The 21,288-nt window shown below is 44.7% G+C and overlaps 2 protein-coding genes across 10 annotated transcripts in view; one reads left to right on the forward strand and one right to left on the reverse strand.

The window, feature by feature from the left end:
* Positions 1-13,641, reverse strand: part of UBXN2A (UBX domain protein 2A) — a 29,337-nt gene extending 15,696 nt beyond the window's left edge. For 2 of the 5 annotated variants that reach the window (XR_005064908.1, XM_037035462.1), the window contains exons 1-2: positions 13,421-13,635; positions 5,995-6,049 (exon numbers count right to left, since the gene is read on the reverse strand). Coding sequence is in view for 4 of the 5 variants with exons in the window: in XM_037035462.1 (XP_036891357.1) it covers positions 5,995-6,035 (41 nt within the window). In the remaining variant the exon portion in view is untranslated. Of the gene's footprint in view, positions 1-5,994; positions 6,050-13,090; positions 13,110-13,420 lie in introns of those variants that run through there. The other 3 variants (XM_037035465.1, XM_037035463.1, XM_037035464.1) reach the window with 3 other exon arrangements.
* A 6,194-nt stretch (positions 13,642-19,835) lies between these two features.
* Positions 19,836-21,288, forward strand: part of ATAD2B (ATPase family AAA domain containing 2B) — a 137,158-nt gene continuing 135,705 nt past the window's right edge. For all 5 annotated transcript variants that reach the window (XM_037035451.1, XM_037035452.1, XM_037035453.1 and 2 more), the window contains exon 1: positions 19,836-20,463. In XM_037035451.1, coding sequence (XP_036891346.1) covers positions 20,254-20,463 — 210 coding nt within the window. In that variant the 5' untranslated portion in view covers positions 19,836-20,253. The remainder of the gene's footprint in view (positions 20,464-21,288) is intronic.

The raw sequence follows: 21,288 nt of genomic DNA on the forward strand, positions 1-21,288 counted from the left end.
TATTGTAAGAAATATTACCTAAGATTTCATTGATGGCAAAATTATTTCTGGCTGGTCTTTTTTGAAACCATATAGACAGAAGGTTCATAAACGTTCTGAAATACGCATTCTCAGATTCAGGAAATAATCAACACTTTTTATAGCTCTGGTACTATGCCAGGAACTACAGATACTTATTACATTTTATAAGTAAGAAAACTGAGTCACAAAGGGCTGAAGTTACATGTCTGAGGTTACAGGTAGAAGTGGCAGAAACAGAATTTAGACCCTATGAATGTCTTCCAACCTATGTTCCTAACCGTACTATGCTATAAAGCCTCTCTCCATAGCTAGCATTCACTGAGCATTTATTAATACATGTTGGGAACGACCTAAATACTTCACATGTGTTAACTCATTCAATCCCCACAAAGATCTAAAGGACACATATTGGCCCTGGCTGGTGTTGCTCAGTGGATTGAGCGCCGGCCTGCGAACCAAAGAATCACCATTTGATTCCCAGTCAGGGCACATGCCTGGGTTGCAGGCCAGTTCCCAGCAGGGGATGCATGAGAGGCAACCATACATTGATATTTCTCTCCCTCTCTCCTTCCCTTCTCCTCTAAAGATAAATAAAATCTTAAAAAAATTTACAAAGGGCACATACAGTTTTTATCCCCATTAAACAGATAAAGCAATGTACCCAAGATCACAAAGCTATTGGGCAGTAGGGCTGGAAACCGAAGCCAGGTCACCAATGCCTGCCTCTTATCTTTTTTTTTTTTAAATATTTATTTATTTATCTTTAGAGGGGAAGGGAAGGAGAGAGGAAGAGAAACATCAATGTATGGTTGCTTTTGGTAGATCCCCTGCTGGGAACTGGCCCCTGCCGGGAACTGGCCTGTAACCGGCCGGCAACCCAGGCATGTGCCCTGACTGGGAATCGAATCTCGATCGTCTGGTTCGCAGCCCGCGCTCAATCCACTGAGCTACACCAGTCAGGGCCAATGCCTGCCTCTTAATCGCTGCGTTGGACTGTCTCTCAAAATAGCCAGCATTACATTGTTATCAAAGTGCTGGCAGGGCACTATTTTCAGTGCATTCTTTCCACTCTCCTAGGTAATTCTGCATCGACTCCTAAGACACTCTGTATTATCATAAGGTACTAACTGTGCCCTTTCCAAGGCACTGACGTGATACTTCACTCAAAAATAACCACGCCCTAAGACAACTGCTCACAGTCCGAATGACTTTCCCCTTTCTGTAACAGTAGAGCTGTGTGTCAGTAGACGATACCATCTAAAAGCTCAGGCTTCGGTGTTTGCTTAGGTGCCTTCGCTAGGGTCACACTGACTTTGGGCAAGAAACTTAGCCTCTATGTGATCTGGCTTCCTCACCTGTAAGATGCAGGTGCTTCCACCTATTTCACACAGTTGTGAAGATTAAGTGCAAATATACATACGGCCTATGCCTGGTATGCAGCATGGACCAGTACCTACACTGGCACACAGTAAGTGCTTAAATATTAGATAACATTAACACCACTTTATTATTTTTTATATACAGTATTTATTATATTTTTTCTATTACCATTTAGTCCCCTTGTACCCCTCTCCCCCCAGCAATCACTTTATGCATTAGTTTTTAATTATTCTTCTGTTCAGCAAGCAGTTTTTACTCAATTACTAATTACTAAGTAGAAAGCCAATAAAGCTGTGAGCATCCAGAGTAGCTGAAGTTTTATTCCTTTATCATATGTATTTTGTAGGTAAATTCCAGTGAAATTCATGATGTATTCAGTACTTACTACATGCTAAGTGGTAGGGAGACAGAAAGACAAGTAAGAAATAGTCTAGGTTTTTATCCTGGGTGGTGTAGCTCAGTGGACTGAACGCCAGCCTGCAAACTGAAAGGTCATTGATTTAATTCCCAGTCAGGACACATGCCTGAGTTGCAGGCCAGGTCACCACTTGGGGACGTGTGAGAGGCAAACACTCAATTTATTTCTCACACATCACTGTTTCCCTCCCTCTCTTTTTCCCTTCCTTCCCTTCTCTCTCTAAAAAATAAATAAAGATTTAGGCCCAGCTGGTGTGGCTCAGTGGATTGAGTGCCAGCCTGTAAACCAAAGGGTCATTGGTTTGATTCCCAGTTGGGGCACATGCCTGGGTTGAGGGCTGGGTCCTTGGTAGAGAGCATGCAGGAGGCAACCACACATTGATGTTTCTCTCCCTCCCTTCCTTTTGCTCTAAAAATAAGTAAATAAAATATTTTTAAAAATTAAAAAAAAGCACTATACTAAGTGCTTAAAAAAGGAAATAGTCTAGGATTTTAAAAGGTTTGGAGCACAGTATGTGGAGATGCATTATAAATAGCTCTATGCTCACAAATTTGATAACTTAGACGAAATGGACCAATTCCTTGAAAGGCATAATCTCACATAAGGAGAAATAGATAATATGGATAGGCCTACATCTATTAAAGAAATTGAATCGATAATTAATGATCTTCCAAAGCAGAAAGCACCAGGCATGAATGATGTCAGTGGTGAATTCTACCAAACATTTAAGGAAGAAATGATTCCAATTCTCTAAAGTCTCATCCAGAAAATAAAAGCAGAAGGGAACACTCCTAACTTGTTCTATGGGCAGAGCATTACCCTAATACTAAAACCAAATAAACACATTCCAAGGAAGAAAAACTACAGACAATATCTGTCACAAATATAAATAACAAAATATTTGCACTGTAAATCAAACAATATGTTTAAAAGAATCCTACACCACAGCCAAGTAGGATTTATTCCAGGTATGTAAGGCTGGTTCAACATCAGAAAACCAATGAATGTCATCCATCTCATCAATACACTAAAGAAGAAAAATCACAAGATCCGAACAACAGATGCAGAAAAGGCCTCTGCTAATCCACTCACGATAAAAAAAAACCTCTCAGCAAGGTAGGAACAGATTAGAACTCCCTCAACCTGACAAAGAACATCTATAAAAAACCTACAGCTAATGTTATGTGTAACAGTGAGAACCTAGTCACTCCCCCCCTGAGATCAGGAACAAGAAAGGATGTCCCTTCTCTCTGCTCCTCTTCAATGCCGGACTGGAAATCCCAGCTAAACCATACGACAAGGAAAGAAAACAAAAGTATACAGAGCGGGAAGTAAGAAATAAAATGATCTTTGCTTGCTGATGACATGACTGTCTATATAGAAAATTCCAGAAAATCAATAGCAAAAAACTCTTGGGACTAATAAGCAATTATAGCCAGGTGTCATGACACAAGATTAATATACAAAAGCCAAGTGCTTCCCCATACACCAGCAATTAACAACTGGTTTACAGAATTACAAACAACACTATCTATATTAGCACCATTTGTCAAACTCCACAGAACTACACAACCCAAAGAGTGAACCCAAATGTAAATGACAGTTAATAACAATGTATCGACACTGGTTCCCAGCTGTAACAATTACACCACACTAATATAAAATGTTAATAATAGAGTAAACTCTGTGTGTGTGTGTTGCGGGGCAACAGGGATAAGGAACTGGGCATCTTCTGCTCAATTCTTTTGTAAACGTAAAACTTCTCTTAAAAATAAAGTTTATTAATAACACGGTCATTTTAAAAGAGCATGAAAGACATTCCTGGATAGAGAGGAAAAGAGTTGGAATGTACACATTTAATATTTCTTTATAACTCAGGAAACCCCTTTGTATTTTACTATATTAAACTGTAATACAGTAAAATCCCACAGATACACTGATGCATATGGACTTGCCTTAATACTAAATGTATCCTGAGATCTTTATTATTCCATCTTTGTCTACTACTCTGTCAGCCTCTTCCTTACTTGTCACTACCATTTTATGATTCAAATATCAATACTGCTCTTTGTAATTTGGAAAGCTAATTACTGAAGGGTTATGACTAAGTAAACAGTCTTGATGTCACAGGAGTTTCTCTAGCAACAAAAAGCACACAAGTTTCAAGGAAGGGACTTTGGAATATCTGCTTTGCTCACTTTCTCATTCACCACTATGTTCCGTATGCAAGGTTTTCAGAGAGCTGCTGTCCAAACAGGTGAAGGATTTGCACCTGTGTACGCTTTGGCAGCACGTATGATAAATATGGATCTTCACCACTTATCACCTCTGAACAACTGATACATACACTTAGAAAATCAGTCTCCTTTTCAGGTTTTACCAAACGGCTGCTTCTAACAAAACCTATTGTTACAAAGAAAATTATGAACTCTATTGTGGATATCTGTGTAGACGTCTTACTAACCATTTAGTTAAATTCAAACTATGGACACATGCCAAAACAGAGACTTAGAAATATCGTGCTAAGTGAACAACGTCGGTCACAAAAGATCACACATTACACGATTCTATTTTTACGAAATGCCCAGGACAGGCAAATCTAGAGGGACAGAACTTGTGTCAGTGGCTCTCGGGGACAGGGTGCAGGAGGACGGAGGGGGGCGGCCAAGGGGTGCGGGGTTTCTCTTCGGGGTGGCGACTGTTTTATAAAACTGACAGTGGTGGTGGTGGTGGTGGTCACACAGCTTTGTGAATGTGGCAAATGCCACTGAATCCAAGGCTTTAAATGCGTGAATCACCTGGTATGTGAGGTAGGTCTCAGTAAAGCTGTTTTAAACATCCTCAGTGAATTTGAGTCTCTCCAATCAGTCATTCGACCTGTTTCTGGGTAGAAAGACTTAACGGAGCAGGCCCGACTGCCGTCCTTTCAAAGCCCGTGCACCTTCCTCAGGAGAGTCCGGAATTACAGTTTGTGACTTGCCCCCAGTAAAAAGCCTGGGCTCGTTGTCAATGACCTTTCCTGGCAGACGGCATTTCACATGTGCTATCATAACTTAATACTGGGGGAATTAAGTGTGTCCCAGGTGACTCAACTGGGCGAGGACTCTTGGCAGCTTGTGCCTGGTTTCTCCTGGACTGTGTCTCATATGCTTTTTCCCTTTGCTGCTTTTGCTTTGGGTTCTTCCATTGTAATAAATCACAGCCATTAGTTTGATTTTATACCGTGAAGCCCCTGGGCAAATCATCAAACCTGGGGATGGTCTTAGAGACCCTTGACACAACCTCACAATTACAATATTAATATCAAATATATATACAACCATAAACACTTTAGTGAAAACAACAACAGAGGCTTGGTATAGAAGCATTTACAAAGTATTTGCAAGTGTGAAATAAATACTTGTTTGTCTCCTTAAATGAACTACAAATGAAAGAAATTTACCTCTAGGATTTAAAACAAAGCATAATATTCAACACAAAATATACTTCACCTCAGATGAGTGAGAATAAAGTAATCTATATTGATAAGAGCCATAGATTTCACATCTACCATTTATTGACAGTCTTCTATATGCTAATACTAAGCCAAGTGCTTTATATTGACCATCTAATTCTCCCAGAAATCTTTCAGGGACTTAGGTATAGCCCCAGTTTATAGATGAGATATTTAAGCTCAAATAATCTACCTAAATTGTGCAAAGGCCAGAGAGGTAGTGTGAGACAGAGACGAGATTCAACCTCGGTACCTCTGACTGCAAAGCCATTTCCACTGTGACTCTAACACGAGAGGCTTATGAAGCAGTTGCTTGAATTTCTCACTTATATGACAGAAGTAATATGTGAACAGAGAAAAAGTTGGCAATATATATATATATTTTACCAAAGAAGAATGTGTTTATTTCACTTAAATTCTTAAAATATACTTTTTGGCAATTGTCACGTAAGCTGTCCTAACAATTTTTTAAAATTAATAATAAGATTTAGTGACTTCACTGAGATCCATTCAATGTACCAATGGTAAAAAAATTACTTTAAAATATATTACTAATAGGTATTTAACTGAGATCATCATAATGGACACTCAGTATCCCAGTCAGTGAAATGCAGAACAAACAGGAAGAAAAACTAAAAAAGACATTAACAACAAAGAAATTTCACAGACTAAATTAACTTACCATTCTTCTTTTATACTTTCAAGATTGTCTGCTTCTTTCATTCTCTTCTGCCTTGCTGTAAAGGTAAAAATAAACAAGAGCTAAAGTTGCAAATCTGTTATTTTAAATAAACTCATTCCTATGTGTGCATTGATGTTCTTCACCATAAGTTATTCTGTAACCCTCAAGTAGCACTAAAGGGGTCTTAAGAACAAGTAACCAAACTCAAAGCTGTCACTAGGCTATATAGTAAAATGCCTATGTTTTAAAGTTAGTTGAAGTAATTTCTGTGTGGTGTTACCACCAACCTGACAGTCAATTCAGTTAATTTGTTTCTTAAGCATGCAAAACATTTATACTGTTCCTGAGCTGACCTAAAACACAAGATATATTCAGAGATATTCAGCTTCCATCCTTGTCCCCTCCACCTGGTCCTTTTCTCTCCCAGCTTATGGGTAACATTACTTTTTGTTTTTTTCTAATATAAACAAATATCTATATCCACACACACCTCTTTCTTAAAGAGTAACAGCATGACATGTGCTACGTGAAGTCAAAGAGACAATAGTTGTAAGCTGCCTATTTAGAGCAAAATTAGACGTGTCTGTTGTCAAAATTCAGGTTAGGAAAAATCAAGTCTGTTTTATCTAATCTGGAATGTCTGATTATTTACCTAAGGAAAACACAACCAAACTGATTATGGAGAGAAAGAAAAAAGAAATCAATGGCTTTTTAACATTTTAAAATTAAATAAGCTTTAAAAAATACTAGAGTGCAATGCTTTAATAAGTTTGTATGTTAGTTACCTGCACACCACATTACAACTTTTTTGTATATGTGCCTAAAACAATACCGTTTTATTGATTTTACAGAGAGAGAGAGAGAGAGGTAGAGGGAGAGACAGAGAACAAGAGGGAAACATCAATTTGTTGTTCCACTAATTTATGTATTCACTGGTTGATTCTTGTAGGTGACTGGCAGGGGGATCAAACCCCTAACCTTGGCGTATGGGGATTATGCTCTAACCAACTGGGCTACCTGGCCAGGACCCAAACAATGTAATTAAGAATATGTTATCACTAGGTTATGACAGATTGCTTATGACATCAAGGTCCCAGAGACTACACTACAGATTTAAAACTGATGAAAAACACTTTACCCAAAAGGAGACATAATCCAGCCAGATTTCTACAAAGCATTAAAAATATTTCAACTTCCAAACAGATTATAGCAAAGAAGAACATTTTTCTTACATTCTCCCTGGAGAGTACCTATACCGAAAGCAAATACAGTACCGCTATTTAAAAACGTAAGTTTTAAGCATATTTAAATGGAGAGCAGACATCAGTCATAACTCCCGAACGCCCACCAGTCCCATCGGGCAGCGATGCGTGCCAGAAGAAAATGAGCACCAGGAGAACTCTACCGGCCCGCTTCAAAGTCCCCAAAGGATCTGGTGGGGCGGGGGTGGCCCACACGACTGAGGACCCAGTGGCAGCCTTTCCTGGGGTGATGTCAGAGTCTGATGGATTTTAGGTTCTGACATCCGTTTCCTGCTGCTAAGGGTGCCGGCCCACAGCCACAGCCGGCTTGGCCTGAGCACCGATTCCCGGTGGTCGGTTCTGCTGGGAACTGAAGTAGAACATCAGAGTCCACTCTGGAAAATATCTTTGAAAAATGTTTTAAATACCTCTATTGTTTTCATTATGACGCGAATGTAAACTGACAGCGAATTTATTTCTTAGGCTATTAAGGAGAAAATTGTGAGACGTTCTGAAAAACCTGGTGAAATGGACAGGGAGGAAAAAGGAGGCAATGTAAAGGGGCAGAGGGGTGCGTACAGGTCCGGGCAGCGCCTTCTCCAGAGTTCCCAGCGATAATGTCAGACTCTGCCTTTCAGCCGGAGGGTAAAGCCACACTATCCCTTTAAACTATGTGCCTATGTTACTTTGATAAAGTTATATAGTTAAAAAAACCCAGGATTTTGTGTTCACTAACATTTTCTCCTAAGACTTGGTCCTTGAAATCTCACCATTTCTAAAACCATTAAAAAAATATTTTTATTGATTCTAGAGAGAGAGGAAGGGAGAGAGAGATAAAAACACCGACTGATTGCCTCCCCCACACACCCGACCACACTGCAGTGCTGGCATGTGCCCAGACAGGAATCGAACTCACAACCTTTTGGTTTATTTGGCGACACTCCAACCAACTGAGCCACACGGCCCAGGGCTCTAAAACTATTTAATTGCTTCCCTTTCCAACATATGCAAAAGAATAGAGAAAAATATAAACACCCAACCCTACCATTCAGATTCAGAAAAATTTACATTTTGACTTACTTGCTTCTTTTTATTTAAGAAATAAAACATTATAGACCTGGCTGGTGTGGCTCAGTGGATTAAGTGCTGGCCTGTGAACCAAACAGTCGCCAGTTCGATTCCCAGTCAGGGCACATTCCTGGGTTGCGGGCCAGGTCCCCAGTAGGGGGCGTGTGAGAGTCAACCACACACTGATGTTTCTCTCCCTCTCTTTCTCTCTTCCCCTCCCTTCCCCTCTCTCTAAAAATAAACAAATAAAATCTTAAAAAAACATTATAAGACAGCTGAATACCATTTATTATTAAAAAATATTTAATATTTAAATAAAATAATTTTAAAATTTTAATATTAAAATATTTATTAAATGGTATGTCTTAAACACGTGCAATCTTACTGCATATTAATTATACCTGAGTAAAGTTTCTGAAAATATTTAAAATGCATATAGGCAATGACTGCACACCTGGAACGATTCTAGGTGCTCGGGGCACATACCAAACAAACGGACACGGATCCCAGCCCTCGTGGACATTACATTTTGATGGTGCTATTTGCTTCTCCACTTGACAGTTTTCCTGCATTACTTACAACTACTCTAAAACAGCCCCTTAGTTTGGATATGATCCTTACTGTATCACAATTAACATTCATTCCACTTCTCGGCTGGCACTGTGATTATCCTTCTAGGCTGTGAAATCCTAATTACGCTTCCAAGTCTCAACCCAAGATCCATTTCTATCTTAAAGGTGAAATAATAAACCCTTATTAATACTCCCCTCCGAAAGCATTTATATTTTTGGTGTGTAAGCCATGTTGTCTGATATTCTTGACTACTTTTTCTGTTGTATCTTTTAGCCTCTCCACTGGAGCCACGATCTCCTAAGGAGGACAGGCATCACGGCTTACAGGCATCATGGCCTACACGTGTCCTGTCTCCTCCACAGAGCACAATGAGTGCAAAGTGAACAGCAGCCATCCTATAGCATGCCACTCTGTTTCCCACTGACAGGTTACTGTTCTCCAGCAAAGGACAATACTAATATTTTTCACCATTTCACAGTTATAGGCCAGTGATAAATCGTCCTGCTTGGCCAATGACAGCAAAAGAGAATGAAGAGACCTCGGCTTCCAACAGACTTGCACTGGAGTCCCGGCTACATCCTGTTGGTACAGGATGGCCTCAATCGTGTTAACTTCGCTAAGCCCCAGTTTCTAACCTGGAACCGGGAGGCGGTCACCCTCCTCACAAGGCTTGTTGTGTGAGGACCAGAGGAGATGTGGAAAATGCCGTGTTCCGCTTGTCCTTTTCCCGCCCCTTTGTTTCAACCACTGTTCCAAGGATTGGTAAGAAACAACTTCAGACTCAGTCTTAAAAGTTTGAATTTTGACAGGGCCATGAAATTTTACTTTTGATTTCATTAATTAAACTTTTAAAAACATTTATATATTTACTGAACCTCCTACTACTGTGTACAGGGTGCTGGTTTAGAGTCTATGATAGAATGATTGACAGGACAGCCAGAGTCTCTATTGCCAGCAAGTTCATAGACTAACAAGGAAAAATATACTAAATTACTGATCGCAAACATGGCGTAGAAGTAAAAACGATTCTAACATGGCTATAAAGTCACCATTACTTTAGGTGTTTTTTCTTTTTTTCAAAAAAAGATTTTATTTATTTATTTTTAGAGAGAGGGGAAGGGAGGGAGAAAGAGAGAGAGAAACATCAATGTATGGTTACTTCTCACGTGGCTCCCACTGGGGACCTGGCCTGCAACCCAGGCATCTGCCCTGAGCGGGAATCGAACTGGCGACCCTTTGGTTCGCAGCCCACACTCAATCCACTGAGCTACAACAGTCAGGGCCTAGGTGTTTTCTATCATAAATTAGTACCATGTAAACGAACCACACAAAATATATGTCCATTGAGTGGCCTTCCCCAATTATTGCAGTCACACAAATGAGCCTAAGTCGTGTCCTGTACAGTGGAGAATAAAAGAGCCACCTGACAGACATCTAAGCTACCAGCATGAAGTGGGCCTCGGAATGATCAGTCTCATTTTGCTTCAGTTCACTCCCAATTAATAACATTACCGCCTTATATTTGTACTGCACATCACAGTTTACCAAACACCCTTCCAAATATTATCCCACTTACTACCAACGATTGCAGAGATCAAATGATCAGTCAGGAGACAGAGGAGACTTGAGCTTTTTGGAGCATATCCACGAAAAACAAAATCCAGTCAAAATAGATTCAGTCTTTTCCCAACATATATATTGGGAAAATGTGCATACTACCAATTTCACTGATTTTTCCAAACAGACACTTCTTTTAAAGAAGAATCTGAATCACGATATTATGACTATCTTTACGCAGAAGATAAAGACTTCTTTATGACTATCTGGGTATGTTATCTTTATGCAGAAGCTGCGATGTCTCTTTAAGAACGAAGCCATTCCTGGCACCTAACGCTGGGAAAAGAAACCAATGGATCGCATTTCCACGTGAGGTTCCTTTGCTCAGACCTTCTGTGGGACAGAATTAAGCCTCCAGAGCAAATCATAGCAGCAGCATCAGAATCAGGCACTTTAAGAAGGTTTACTTGTATATTTTATGATTCTAGTTTGGTAACTCTTAAGTGATTTAAAAAAAATGAAACCTTTTGGAAAGTTTTAGCTTATCTGAACTGTCTGTAATCACTAAAAAATACATTGTGTCTTCTAGAAAAAAAATACCTAATCGTGAGTTATAAGCCCCTAAGGACCACAATGATAGTGTCACAAGTAATTTAAATGGGAAAATCCTAAGGAAAAGGGGAAACTTCAGCAGAGATATTGTCAAGGTCACTGGGATAGCCATCCTTTGACACCAAGAACATTCTCAATCCAGGGTTCCTGACCTACTACCTACCTTGCAAGCTCATCTCAAATACAATCTCCTTTAGAAAAACTTGCCATGACTTCTCCAAAAGGTATGTATGAATACAGATTTACCAACACAGCAAAGAGAGCTCAGTTACAGGCCCTGAGAATTTGCCTTATCTTCCCAGACACAACTGTCATCTGTAGCTGGTTCCTCATATCCACTCACGAGCCACTCACGTCCCCACCCAGTCCGATTTCACAGATGTCAGGGTGATCTTTTCAATTAAGGTACAAATTTGATTGTGGGACTTCCCTGCTTAAAACCCTTCCAAGAACTCCCACTGTCCTTCAGCTAGGGTCCAAATCTGGATAATATTACACAGGAATTCACTGTACTGTTCTCTCACTACATTTGAGTGATTTGAAAAGTTCTCTATGAGCTTTTAAAAAGAAAAAAACAACTGGTTGCAATACTTAACGTTGTTTAAGGGGTCCTGCCCGACATGGTCTCTCTGGCCCTAACCATACCCCTCCTTTTGCTTTCTACATTCAATCTGCCTCGACCTTTCGGTTCCTGAAATCTTCCCAAGCCTCTGTGGAACCTCGTTCCCTTACCTGGGCCTTTGTTCCTTCCCTTGGGAAGGAACACCTGTTTTTACGTACCCACACCTCGGCCTGAAGATGACTCTCCTAGGAAAACCTTAACTGCTTTCCCTGGCTGGCACAAGGGCTCCCAAGCCCTTACTTGCTATGACAACACCCTACATTCTTCTTTTTTTAGCTTCTATCTCAGTTTGTTGGCATTTACTTGTGTGACAATTTGTTTCATATCCGTTTCCCCCAATGAGAATGTAAAGTCCTTAAAGGCAAAACCTGTGATGGTTGCCATCGTATTGGCAACAGATGTAACCAGCCAAATTAGACTTTGGTCCTTTTGTTCGGCTGAGAAAGAATTCAGAGCCAGGAACTCTAATTATCAGAGAAAATGTATTTAGAATGTCGCAGAGGTAGAAGAAGTGAGCCCACTGGGCTGCATGGACTCCCTGCATTCCCCTTTTGCCCTTTGCTAGGTCTTTCCTAGGGCTTCCCACCCTGGTGACCTTCTGAATGTGGCCTAGCCTTCCTGTCTAACTGCTTACTGTATCCCTATCATTAGCACTCAGTACACAGTAGGTACTAAAAATATTTAATGATAAATCAAGTAGTTCACATTAGGTAAAAAGCATATAAAGTATTTACCACAGTGAGGGTATAGGAGTCAGTGGTCATAAGCAGTAGTGTCTGTTAATACTGTATTCTGCCTGCATCGTTATTATTTCTGTGCTTCCTCACTCCCTTCGTCCTGCACACAATTCGCACTCACTGTTGGATTCCACCAGCACTAGCAGTTACTGTTTTACACAGATGCTCCATGTTCATTGAATTGAATTGCATTTTAAGTCAACGTGACTCTCAGCATATTTAGAGAGAAGATACAACACAACTTTTAAAGTTTGTTCCACTAAAACTAAACTATAACTTAAAAACTTAGAAACACTCCCAAAACACACCTGAGCCATGGCTATGAAACAAGGAAGTGAATTTTCCTTTACAGTTCCACATTAAGGTCAATACAGACGGTGAGTTTCCTATCTTTATTTTCAATGATCTCTCAAATTACACACGAAGGAACCAACACTGGACACCACACTGACGTTCATTATTGCTGAGAAGCGATAAAATGTGAGTACAAAGAAAAACACACACAAAGAAAAGAGAAAGTAAGTATGAAAACGGCGAAGACCATCAAACCCGCAAAATAAAGTGAATTGTGGGAGTCTGGTAATGAAGCAAAGGACGACAACTCAAAAACAGACACGCCTTGGGTTTCTGTACTTTGCTTTTGCAGCGATCGCCTTTGGAAATCGGAGCGTTTGGACCGCACACACCTAACCCGAAGTTTACTAGCGACTTCGGAGGACAAAACCTGCGACGGGCTCCCACGGAGTTCGCACCCGGGCGGCGGGCGGCCGAGGGCGGCGGCGCACCTGGGCCGCGCAGAAGTCTCGCCGGCCCCCGCCGCCCACCGGCCCCCGCCGCCCGACGGCGCCCTTCCGCGACCGCAGGCGCGAGGTCGCGAACCCGGCGGAAACCAGGCTCCCCGAGACAAAGACCCGCTCGGCAGCACGGCCGGACCCAACGATCCCCGCGGCCCAGCCCGGGAGACGCCGGCCGGAGCCCCTCGCCCCGCCGATCGCGACGCGGAGCCCGGAAACTACCTCCAGGCGTGGCCGCAGGAGGGGGCCGCGCCGCGTCGTCTCCGCCCGGCCCCGTCCTCAATTCGCTCGGGGGCTGCGCGTGCAGCCGTCCGCGGACCGGACCTCCTGGGCGCCGCAGCACCGCGCCCCCAGGCCCTGTGCGGATCCGGGGCCGCGCCTCCGGGCCCCTGCCCGCCTCCCTCCGTGACCGCAGCGGAGCGCCGCGGCGCGCGCCCGGGCGGGCTCTGCGCATCCCCGAGAACGCGCGTGGGGGCGGGGCTGCCGGCGGCCGCCGCGTCTGGCCTCGGCGTTCCCGGCTTCGTGGCCGCCACCTGCTTCCTGCCGCCGCCCGGCTGCTGGACGCCACTGCACTCTGCTCGGAAAAAGCCCGGACCTAATTGTGGGTTCACCTGAGAGCCCGGCTGTCTCCATCCCGCTGTACTTCTTCAGACTTTGATGGAGTCGGTGGAGAGATTTCCCTGCATGCTGACAAATGTTGAACTCGAACCCTGTGACTATGGAAATATTGAACTTAAAACCTGAACCCCGAGATTCTGGAAAGCAAGGGTTTAAAAGAAATCCTCCCACCCCTTTGGGATTCTGAAAAGGTTACAGCAAAGAACCACCTTCCCCGAGTGATTTAGATGAGACTACTGGATTGCTCCCTTGTTTATCTACGACCGACCCTTCAAATTCCCATTCTTTTGGCCTCATACATGATTAGCTGAACTGATTGTACAAAATACCGGGTACCTTGACTTGACCAAACTTGTTAAGCTTCTCTCCTTCCTCCAGCCCCTAAACTTTGACCCACCCTCCACCTGAGCCAGCATGCAGTCCCTTCTTATTCACCGCTCCTGAAAACAGGCTGACCCCCCCGATCTACAGTGTGATCACTGCCACCTCCACCGGTCCATCCCACTTCCCCACCGCCAGTTCTTTCTTTTGTTCCCTGCTCCCTGTAAAGGAAATGCCCCACTGACCCGGGAGACCGTTGCGGATCTTGTGCATGGTCAGAGAGTCCCCTAGAGCAAGAGTCACCCCTCCTCCCACGCTCTCCCATTGCAACAGTTCCTTTCTTTTTGGCGTAATCTCTTACAATAAATTTTCTCTTTACCTAAAGCCAGGTAGGGCTGACTGTTTGTCTGACAGTTGAGCATTTGCCCTGCAGTTATTGTCCTCCTACCTTGCTTTAATGAAAGTCTCCCCCCCCTACCCCGTCGCAATGACGTTTTCAAATAAAGTCTCATTTGTCTAAATCAGGATTTGTTTTCACTTGACAGTTTTTAATGCCAGTATTCAAAATGAGATTGGGCCTCCCCTACCGACCCCTGCCATGCCCACCCAGGTAAAGGCATCTTGTGAATATTTTAAATTCATCTTTTGTTTAGCGATTGATTCTGGGATCCTGTGGTGAGTTCTCATTTCAAATCAGTGCTCCTGACATCCTGTCTGTTGTAGCCTACCCTGAGGAGTTAGTATGATACTTTGATTCCTTTGAACAAAAGAGACTTTTCTTTGACCTTTACATGAGGTTTCTTTCCTTCCTTCCTTTCCTTTTTTCTTTCTTCCTTCTTCCCTCCCTCCCTCCATTACCTTCCTTCGTTTCTTTTTTGCCCCAGCACCTTTTGATAAAGAGAGAACTCTTCCCTTGTCAAAAATCAATTGATTGTAGATGTATTTGTTCATTTCTGGAATCAAATTTTGGTTTCATTTATTTAAAGATCTATTCTTATGTCAGAATCATGATGTTTTGATCACTGTAGCTTTCTAGTAGGCTTTGAATTTAGGAAGTATGGGCCATCCAACTTTCTTTTTCAAGATTGTTTTGCTTGTTCTGATAAGAGTAGGCAGTTAGACAGATTGAGCGGAGCAGGAATGACAGGACAAATATGGAATGTCACCAGGAAGGAAAGTCCCAGGTGCCTGGCAATGAGAAAAACTGGGAAAACAAGTATTACAGGCTAGGACCTTATCCCCAGGGTGAGCTTTCTCATCCCCTAGCATGTTGCTGGTCATGGAATGTAGACCTCCTAAGCTTTCATATCGCTGCTCATACACTTTAGACCCTCTGACCTTTCACATTTCTAGTCGTGTGGTTTAAACCCCTTAGAGGCGGAATGGGGTGGGGGCAGAGAGTAGTCTGCTATGAATTCCATGCAAACCCTTGCATCGCCACTCTTATGTGTTAAGTCCTCAGGAGAAGCTGATGGATATTGTACTGAAATCCTCCCCTTTGGAAAACAGATACATTTCCTTAAGACAAAGGGCTCAGTGGTTCCTCCTCCCCCTTTCTCTCACAAGGCAGTGCCTTTTCCCTCTCTTCTTTTTTTCTCAGGCATATTATCTTTTCTTTCTTTGTCCTAAGCTCCAAGCCTCCCACCACCCCTGCTCTTTTTTTGGTCTCTGTAACTCATTTCCCGGAGTCCACACAGCACAGCTGGCTCACTTTTTCTACCACAGTGACTTCTAAATAAATTTCTTATGCCGGAGTTCTTGGTTCCGAATTCTTTCTTAACCGAACTCAAGGACCGAGGTCTAACTTCCTCATTTAAAATCCCAGGTACCTTGCAATTAGGATCAGCGCTTCCATTTCTGTAAAAGAAGGCCATTGGGATTTTGATAGGAATTGCACTGAATCCATAGGTCGTTTTGAGGAATATCAACATCTGAACATTAGGTTTTTCCATCCATGAACATGGATGTCTTTCCATTTACTTAGGACTTCTTTCATTTTTTTCAACCCTGTCTTTTAAGTCATCAGTGCCCAAGTCCTGTACCTCCTGATCCTAAGTATTTTCTTCTTTTGGATGCTGTTTTAATAGAAATTGCTTTCTTAATTTCCTTTTTAGATTTTTCTTCATTAGATTATAGAAATACCACTAATGTTTATTTTTATATCTGGCATCTTTGCTGAATTTATTTATTAGCTCTAATAATTGTGTGTTTTAAAACAGACTCTGTACTATTGTGTACATATGAAGTCATGCTATTGATATAAGACATGGCCAAACCTGTAGAGAATTATTATGCGTTGATTTGAGCTGAGCTGAGAATTGCCAATAGCAAGATCTCAAAATGCTCTGCAGAATAACAGGTTGTAGTTTCTTTAAAAAAACAAAAAAGATTTTAGCCTTGGCTGGTGTAGCTCAGTGGATTGAGTGCAGGCTGTGAACCAAGGGTTGCTGATTTGACTCCTAGTCAGAGCACATGCCTGGGTTGCAGGCCAGGTCCCCAGTAGGGGCCAAGTGAGAGGCAACCACACACTGATGTTTTTCTCCCTCTCTTTCTTCCTCCCTTCCCCTCTAAAAAAATAAATAAATAAAAATCTTTAAAAATAAAAAAAGGATTTTATTTATTTATTTTTAGAGAGAGGAAAGGAGGGAGAGAAACATGATGTGCGAGAGAAGCAGTGATTGGTTGCCTCTCTCATGTCCCCAAATGGGGACCTGGCCTGCAAACCAGGCATGTGCCCTGACTTGGAATTGAACCAGCGATCTTTGGTCCACAGGATGGCACTCAATCCACTGAGCCACACTAGCCAGGTCTCTTTTTTCGCAATTTTAAAAATTTATTGACTGATCTTTGGAGAGAGAGAGTGGAAGGGAGAGTGGGGGGAAAGAGAGAGAGCAGGTGCGATATCAGTTTGTTGTTCTACTCATTCATTGGTTACTTCTTGTATGTGCCCTGACCAGGAACTGAACACACAACCCGAACATATCAGGACAATGTTCTAACCACCTGAGATACCTCACCAGGACAAGTTGCAGCTTCTTTTAAGCATTTGAAATTAAGAACATAATTTAAGAAAGATTATAGAAAGGAGAAAGGAAGGCAGGTCATGCTGTGGAAAACAATCAACGCTTCCATATCTTTTTCAAGCCTTCCTTTCTCATGTCCATAATCCTTTCTCCACTTGTGTTCAAGATGCATCTCAGGAGTCATTACCTCTCAGAGGCTTTCCCTAACACCCTTGCTCATTCATTCTTTCTTTCTTTCTAAAAAAATATTTTAATTGATTGACTTAAGAGAGAGGAAGGGAGAAACATCAATTTGTTGTTCTGCCTACCCATGCACTCATTGCTTGACTGCTGTATGCGCCCTGAGTGGGGATCAAATTTGCAACCTTGACACATCAGGACGGTGTCAACGATGCTCCAACCAACTGAGCCACACAGCTAGGGCTCGTTCTTTCTTAAAACATCATGTCGCAGCTAACTAGTTCTTTGGGTATCTCCTTCATTCCCTCTTTGCCTGTGAGCTTTTTGAGGGCCAGAACTATGTTGTTGTTGTTGTTTATTAAAAAAAAAAATCTCCTAGCTCTGGCTAGTGTAGCTCAGTGGATTGAGCACGGGCCTGCAAACCAAAGAATCTCGGTTTGATTCCCAGTCAGGGCACACACCTGGGTTGCAGGCCAGTTCCCAGCAGGGGATGCACGAGAGGTAACCATACATTGACGTTTCTCTCCCTCCCTCCTTCCTTTCTCCTCTAAAGATAGATAAATTAAAATCTTTAAAATCTTCTTATTTCCCAACCCTGTATAGTACTTAACACCCCTTGAGTTTAGAGTAAATATTTGTTGTTAATAAATGGTATAGGTGATAATAACCGAACCCATAACCTGGCTTTCTCAATTTAGGGCAGAAGCAAAACAAAGGAGAGAAGCTCCCAAAGCCTTTTATGCTAATCTGCACACCATACACCTCTTCAGGTTATTTTCCCTTTTTTTAAATAAAGCATTTATAGAAGTAAAGTCAGAGAAAATATTTTTCAAAGAGTTTCTTTGGGACGATTTCTCTTCCTTGGTAACTGCAGAAGATGGGTTTCTGAACTCTTCCTGATACCACAACTGCTGTCACAAAATTAAAGAATTAAAAAATAGGCTGTACTTCGGAGATTACAACAGTGCAGCCAGCAAGCACCAGGACAGGTCCCCAGAATAAAACCTTCTGCTTCTGTGGGCCCTCATAGAGCATGTTCTCGGCTAGGGAGTTTTGAGGGAGGGTAAGGGAAAAGCTCATCATACCCGATATGAAGAATTCAGTCCCAGGAAAAGGCAGCCACGACCCCTTCTCCCTCTTGCTCATAAACTACGAGGAGGAATACTGGCAGTTCTTGGTAGGGCTCAGTGTAAATTGTTGAGCCCAGAGACCACCCAAGTGTAGGACTGGGTGGCCAACTGGTGCTGGTACTGAGCAGGGGCTACACTGGCAGGAGCGAGGAGACTGGGCCTGACACTGACAGGGACCCTGTGCACCAGAGTGCTAGGGTGGGTGGTATAGGCTGCAGCCCGCCTTGAGCAGCCTTCAGGATATTTCTACCATACTTACAGCCAGTCCCGCCCCGCCCCCCCTCCCCGCTGCTGGAAACGAAACCGTCTATTCTGTTCAATGATCATCGCTAAGTGATGCAGAAAAACCCAGGTCCATTGCCATTATGATGTCTCCACACCCATGAGAGAACAATTTTAACTGTGGTGTCTTGGAGAAGGTGTGGTATGCAAATTCGTGTACGAGGGATTTGTCAGCTTTCCTGGAATCCTCACTGTACCCCAATCGGAAAAACTATGTCCATTCCCGGGGTCATTGGGAGCTTGGATGGCTGGAATGCGCTAACTCGGATGCAGCTTGGCTATCTTTTCAGGACTCTTCACGAGTCTTCATTTTTTCTTAAGCGTCGCAAACAGGAAGAGCTTCTGCCCAATAAATAGTGGGCTTTCAATGGCTAATGTACAGAAAATGTTCGAAATGAACATAATTCTTACTTCATAGCAGAGCTTTTCATATAAAACGAGTGTGTTAATCTTTTCCTTTGAAAGTTAAATGACATTTAAAATGATTGCGTTCAGTTTTTGTATTCTTAATTCTCGCGCGGGCGGGGGCGGCATGATAAAGGAGGCTCTCAGTAGGAAGAATTCAGTCTTTGTGACTCCGCCTTACCTCTGGCTAGGGTTATAGAAAAAGACCCTGCCTTGCTTTGTTTAAAGACGCGGCGTTTTAGCATTTGTTCTTTTTTCAGCTTTGTGTGTGCCAGATACCGCACAGATCTATTTGATCACACTTGTCACTTTTCCTTTTTACAGCCCTGAAAAGTGTTACTCAAGTTCACTGTCATGCCTTCGGTACCTCTGAGATTCCAAGTGAGGTCACCACGACCTCCTCGTGTTGACGAGGTCCGCCTCCAAGCCCGGTTCTTGCTCCTTGCTCCGTCCGAGCCTCCTGGGATGATGGTGGCGATGCTGGGGTGCTCGGGCCTGCCAGAGTGTGAGAGCTCATCCCGTACGCCTTCGGGTGTCCCCCATCCCCCTCCCTACAGTGCAAGCCCGACCTGGAAACCATAGAGTTGACAGAGTCCAGAGCGCCCCTTCCCCGGCCGCCGGGCCTGACGTCGCGGGGCAGGGCGGGGCCTATTGGAAGGGCGGGGGGAGAGGAGGGAGCAGCCGCCAAGGAAAAGGCTGGCTGGCCTCGCAGCGCCCCGCAGCGGCCACGGCCGGAAGCGGTCCTGTCGGCCCTGCGGCGCTGGAGCCCTGACGCACGGAGCTCAAGAGCGAGAACGGGAGAGAAAGGGGTAGAAATGGCGGCTCCGCTCGGCTCCCGCTGAGGAGGGCGAAGCCGGCGGAGGGTCTGAGTCGTCGGCCTGGCGCGTTGCTCCCGCCTCTCCTTACTTCCTCCTCACGCCGACTTCCCGTTCTCGGTCCGACTGTCGCCTGTCCTCGTCAGCGCTCCGCGGCGTCCGTGTGGGCTCGTCTCCCGGCCCGCCTCCACTGGCCCTGACTGCCCGGCCGGCGGGCCGGCCTTCCCCAGCTCTCCCGGGCGCGGCGGGCGCGGGGTAGACCCCGGCCTCCTGGCTCGACCATGGTGAACACCCGGAAGAGTTCTCTGCGCCTTCTCGGGTCCAAGTCGCCTGGGCCCGGGCCTGGGGCCGGAGCAGAGCCTGGGACGACCGGAGGCAGCAGCCATTTCATCTCCTCTCGGACCCGCTCCTCCAAGACCCGCGCTGCCAGCTGCCCCGCCGCCAAGGCCGGGGGAAGTGGTGGCGCCGGCGTCGCTCTGGATGAGGCCCGGGTAAGAGCGCGGCGGCCCGAGTCCGGAGGCTTGCGAGTGTCGGCCCGGCCGCCGGGGCTTTGTCTGGCCGGGCTGGGGCAGGAAGCGTCCAGTGGACACCTCTCGGGCGGCTGCACCCCGGCTCCTGCGGGTGCGGGGGAGGCTGGCACCGGCGAGATAGGGCCGCGACAGCTCCGCCGGCCCGCCTCTTTTGTGTCAAGAACGGCCCTGGAGTCCTGGGGAGGGGGCTCCGGGGGTGGGGGGTCCTCTCGGGGACTCCAGAACCGTCTGCTTCCCGTGCCCTTGCCCTGCCGTAGAGGAGAGTGCCGGGGCGGCGAGGGCGCCCCGGGGCCGGCGTCCCGGGGCGGGAGGCCGGAGCGGTGAAAGTTTCCCGCGGTGTCAAACCCGTCCCGCGAGTGTGGCGGCTCCTGCCGACTCCCGACTCCGGCTCGCTCTCCGGCTGTTCGGGGTGGTTCCCGGGGGCGAGGCGGGGAGCGGAGAGCGCCGGCTGCAGCCGGGCCGGGGTGCCGGGAAAAGTTTGCAGTCGCTCTGGCTCCAACTTTCAAAACGGAGCCGACGCCGTCTCCTCGGCGGGCGGGAGAGATCAAACGCGGTGCGGCAGCGGGGGAGCCGCGGGTTTGGTTAGGGACCTCGGCGGGCTGTCCGGGCGCCGGCGGGGCCGCGAGCGCGCGCCGCGCCGCCGGGGGTCATTCCGAATTGGGCGGTTTCCTCGAGGGCTACCTTGTGGTTACGTAACGCAGTCATTGTCACACGGTAGCAAAAGTGACATTTGAAGAAGGCCGTCGGTACAGGTTTTTTTTTTTTTTAAGTGATTGAAATTGTAAT

This window comes from Sturnira hondurensis, unplaced genomic scaffold (assembly GCF_014824575.4).
Source record: "Sturnira hondurensis isolate 20B ecotype Veracruz unplaced genomic scaffold, ASM1482457v3 Scaffold0022319, whole genome shotgun sequence".
Classification (NCBI taxonomy): Eukaryota; Metazoa; Chordata; class Mammalia; order Chiroptera; family Phyllostomidae; genus Sturnira; species Sturnira hondurensis.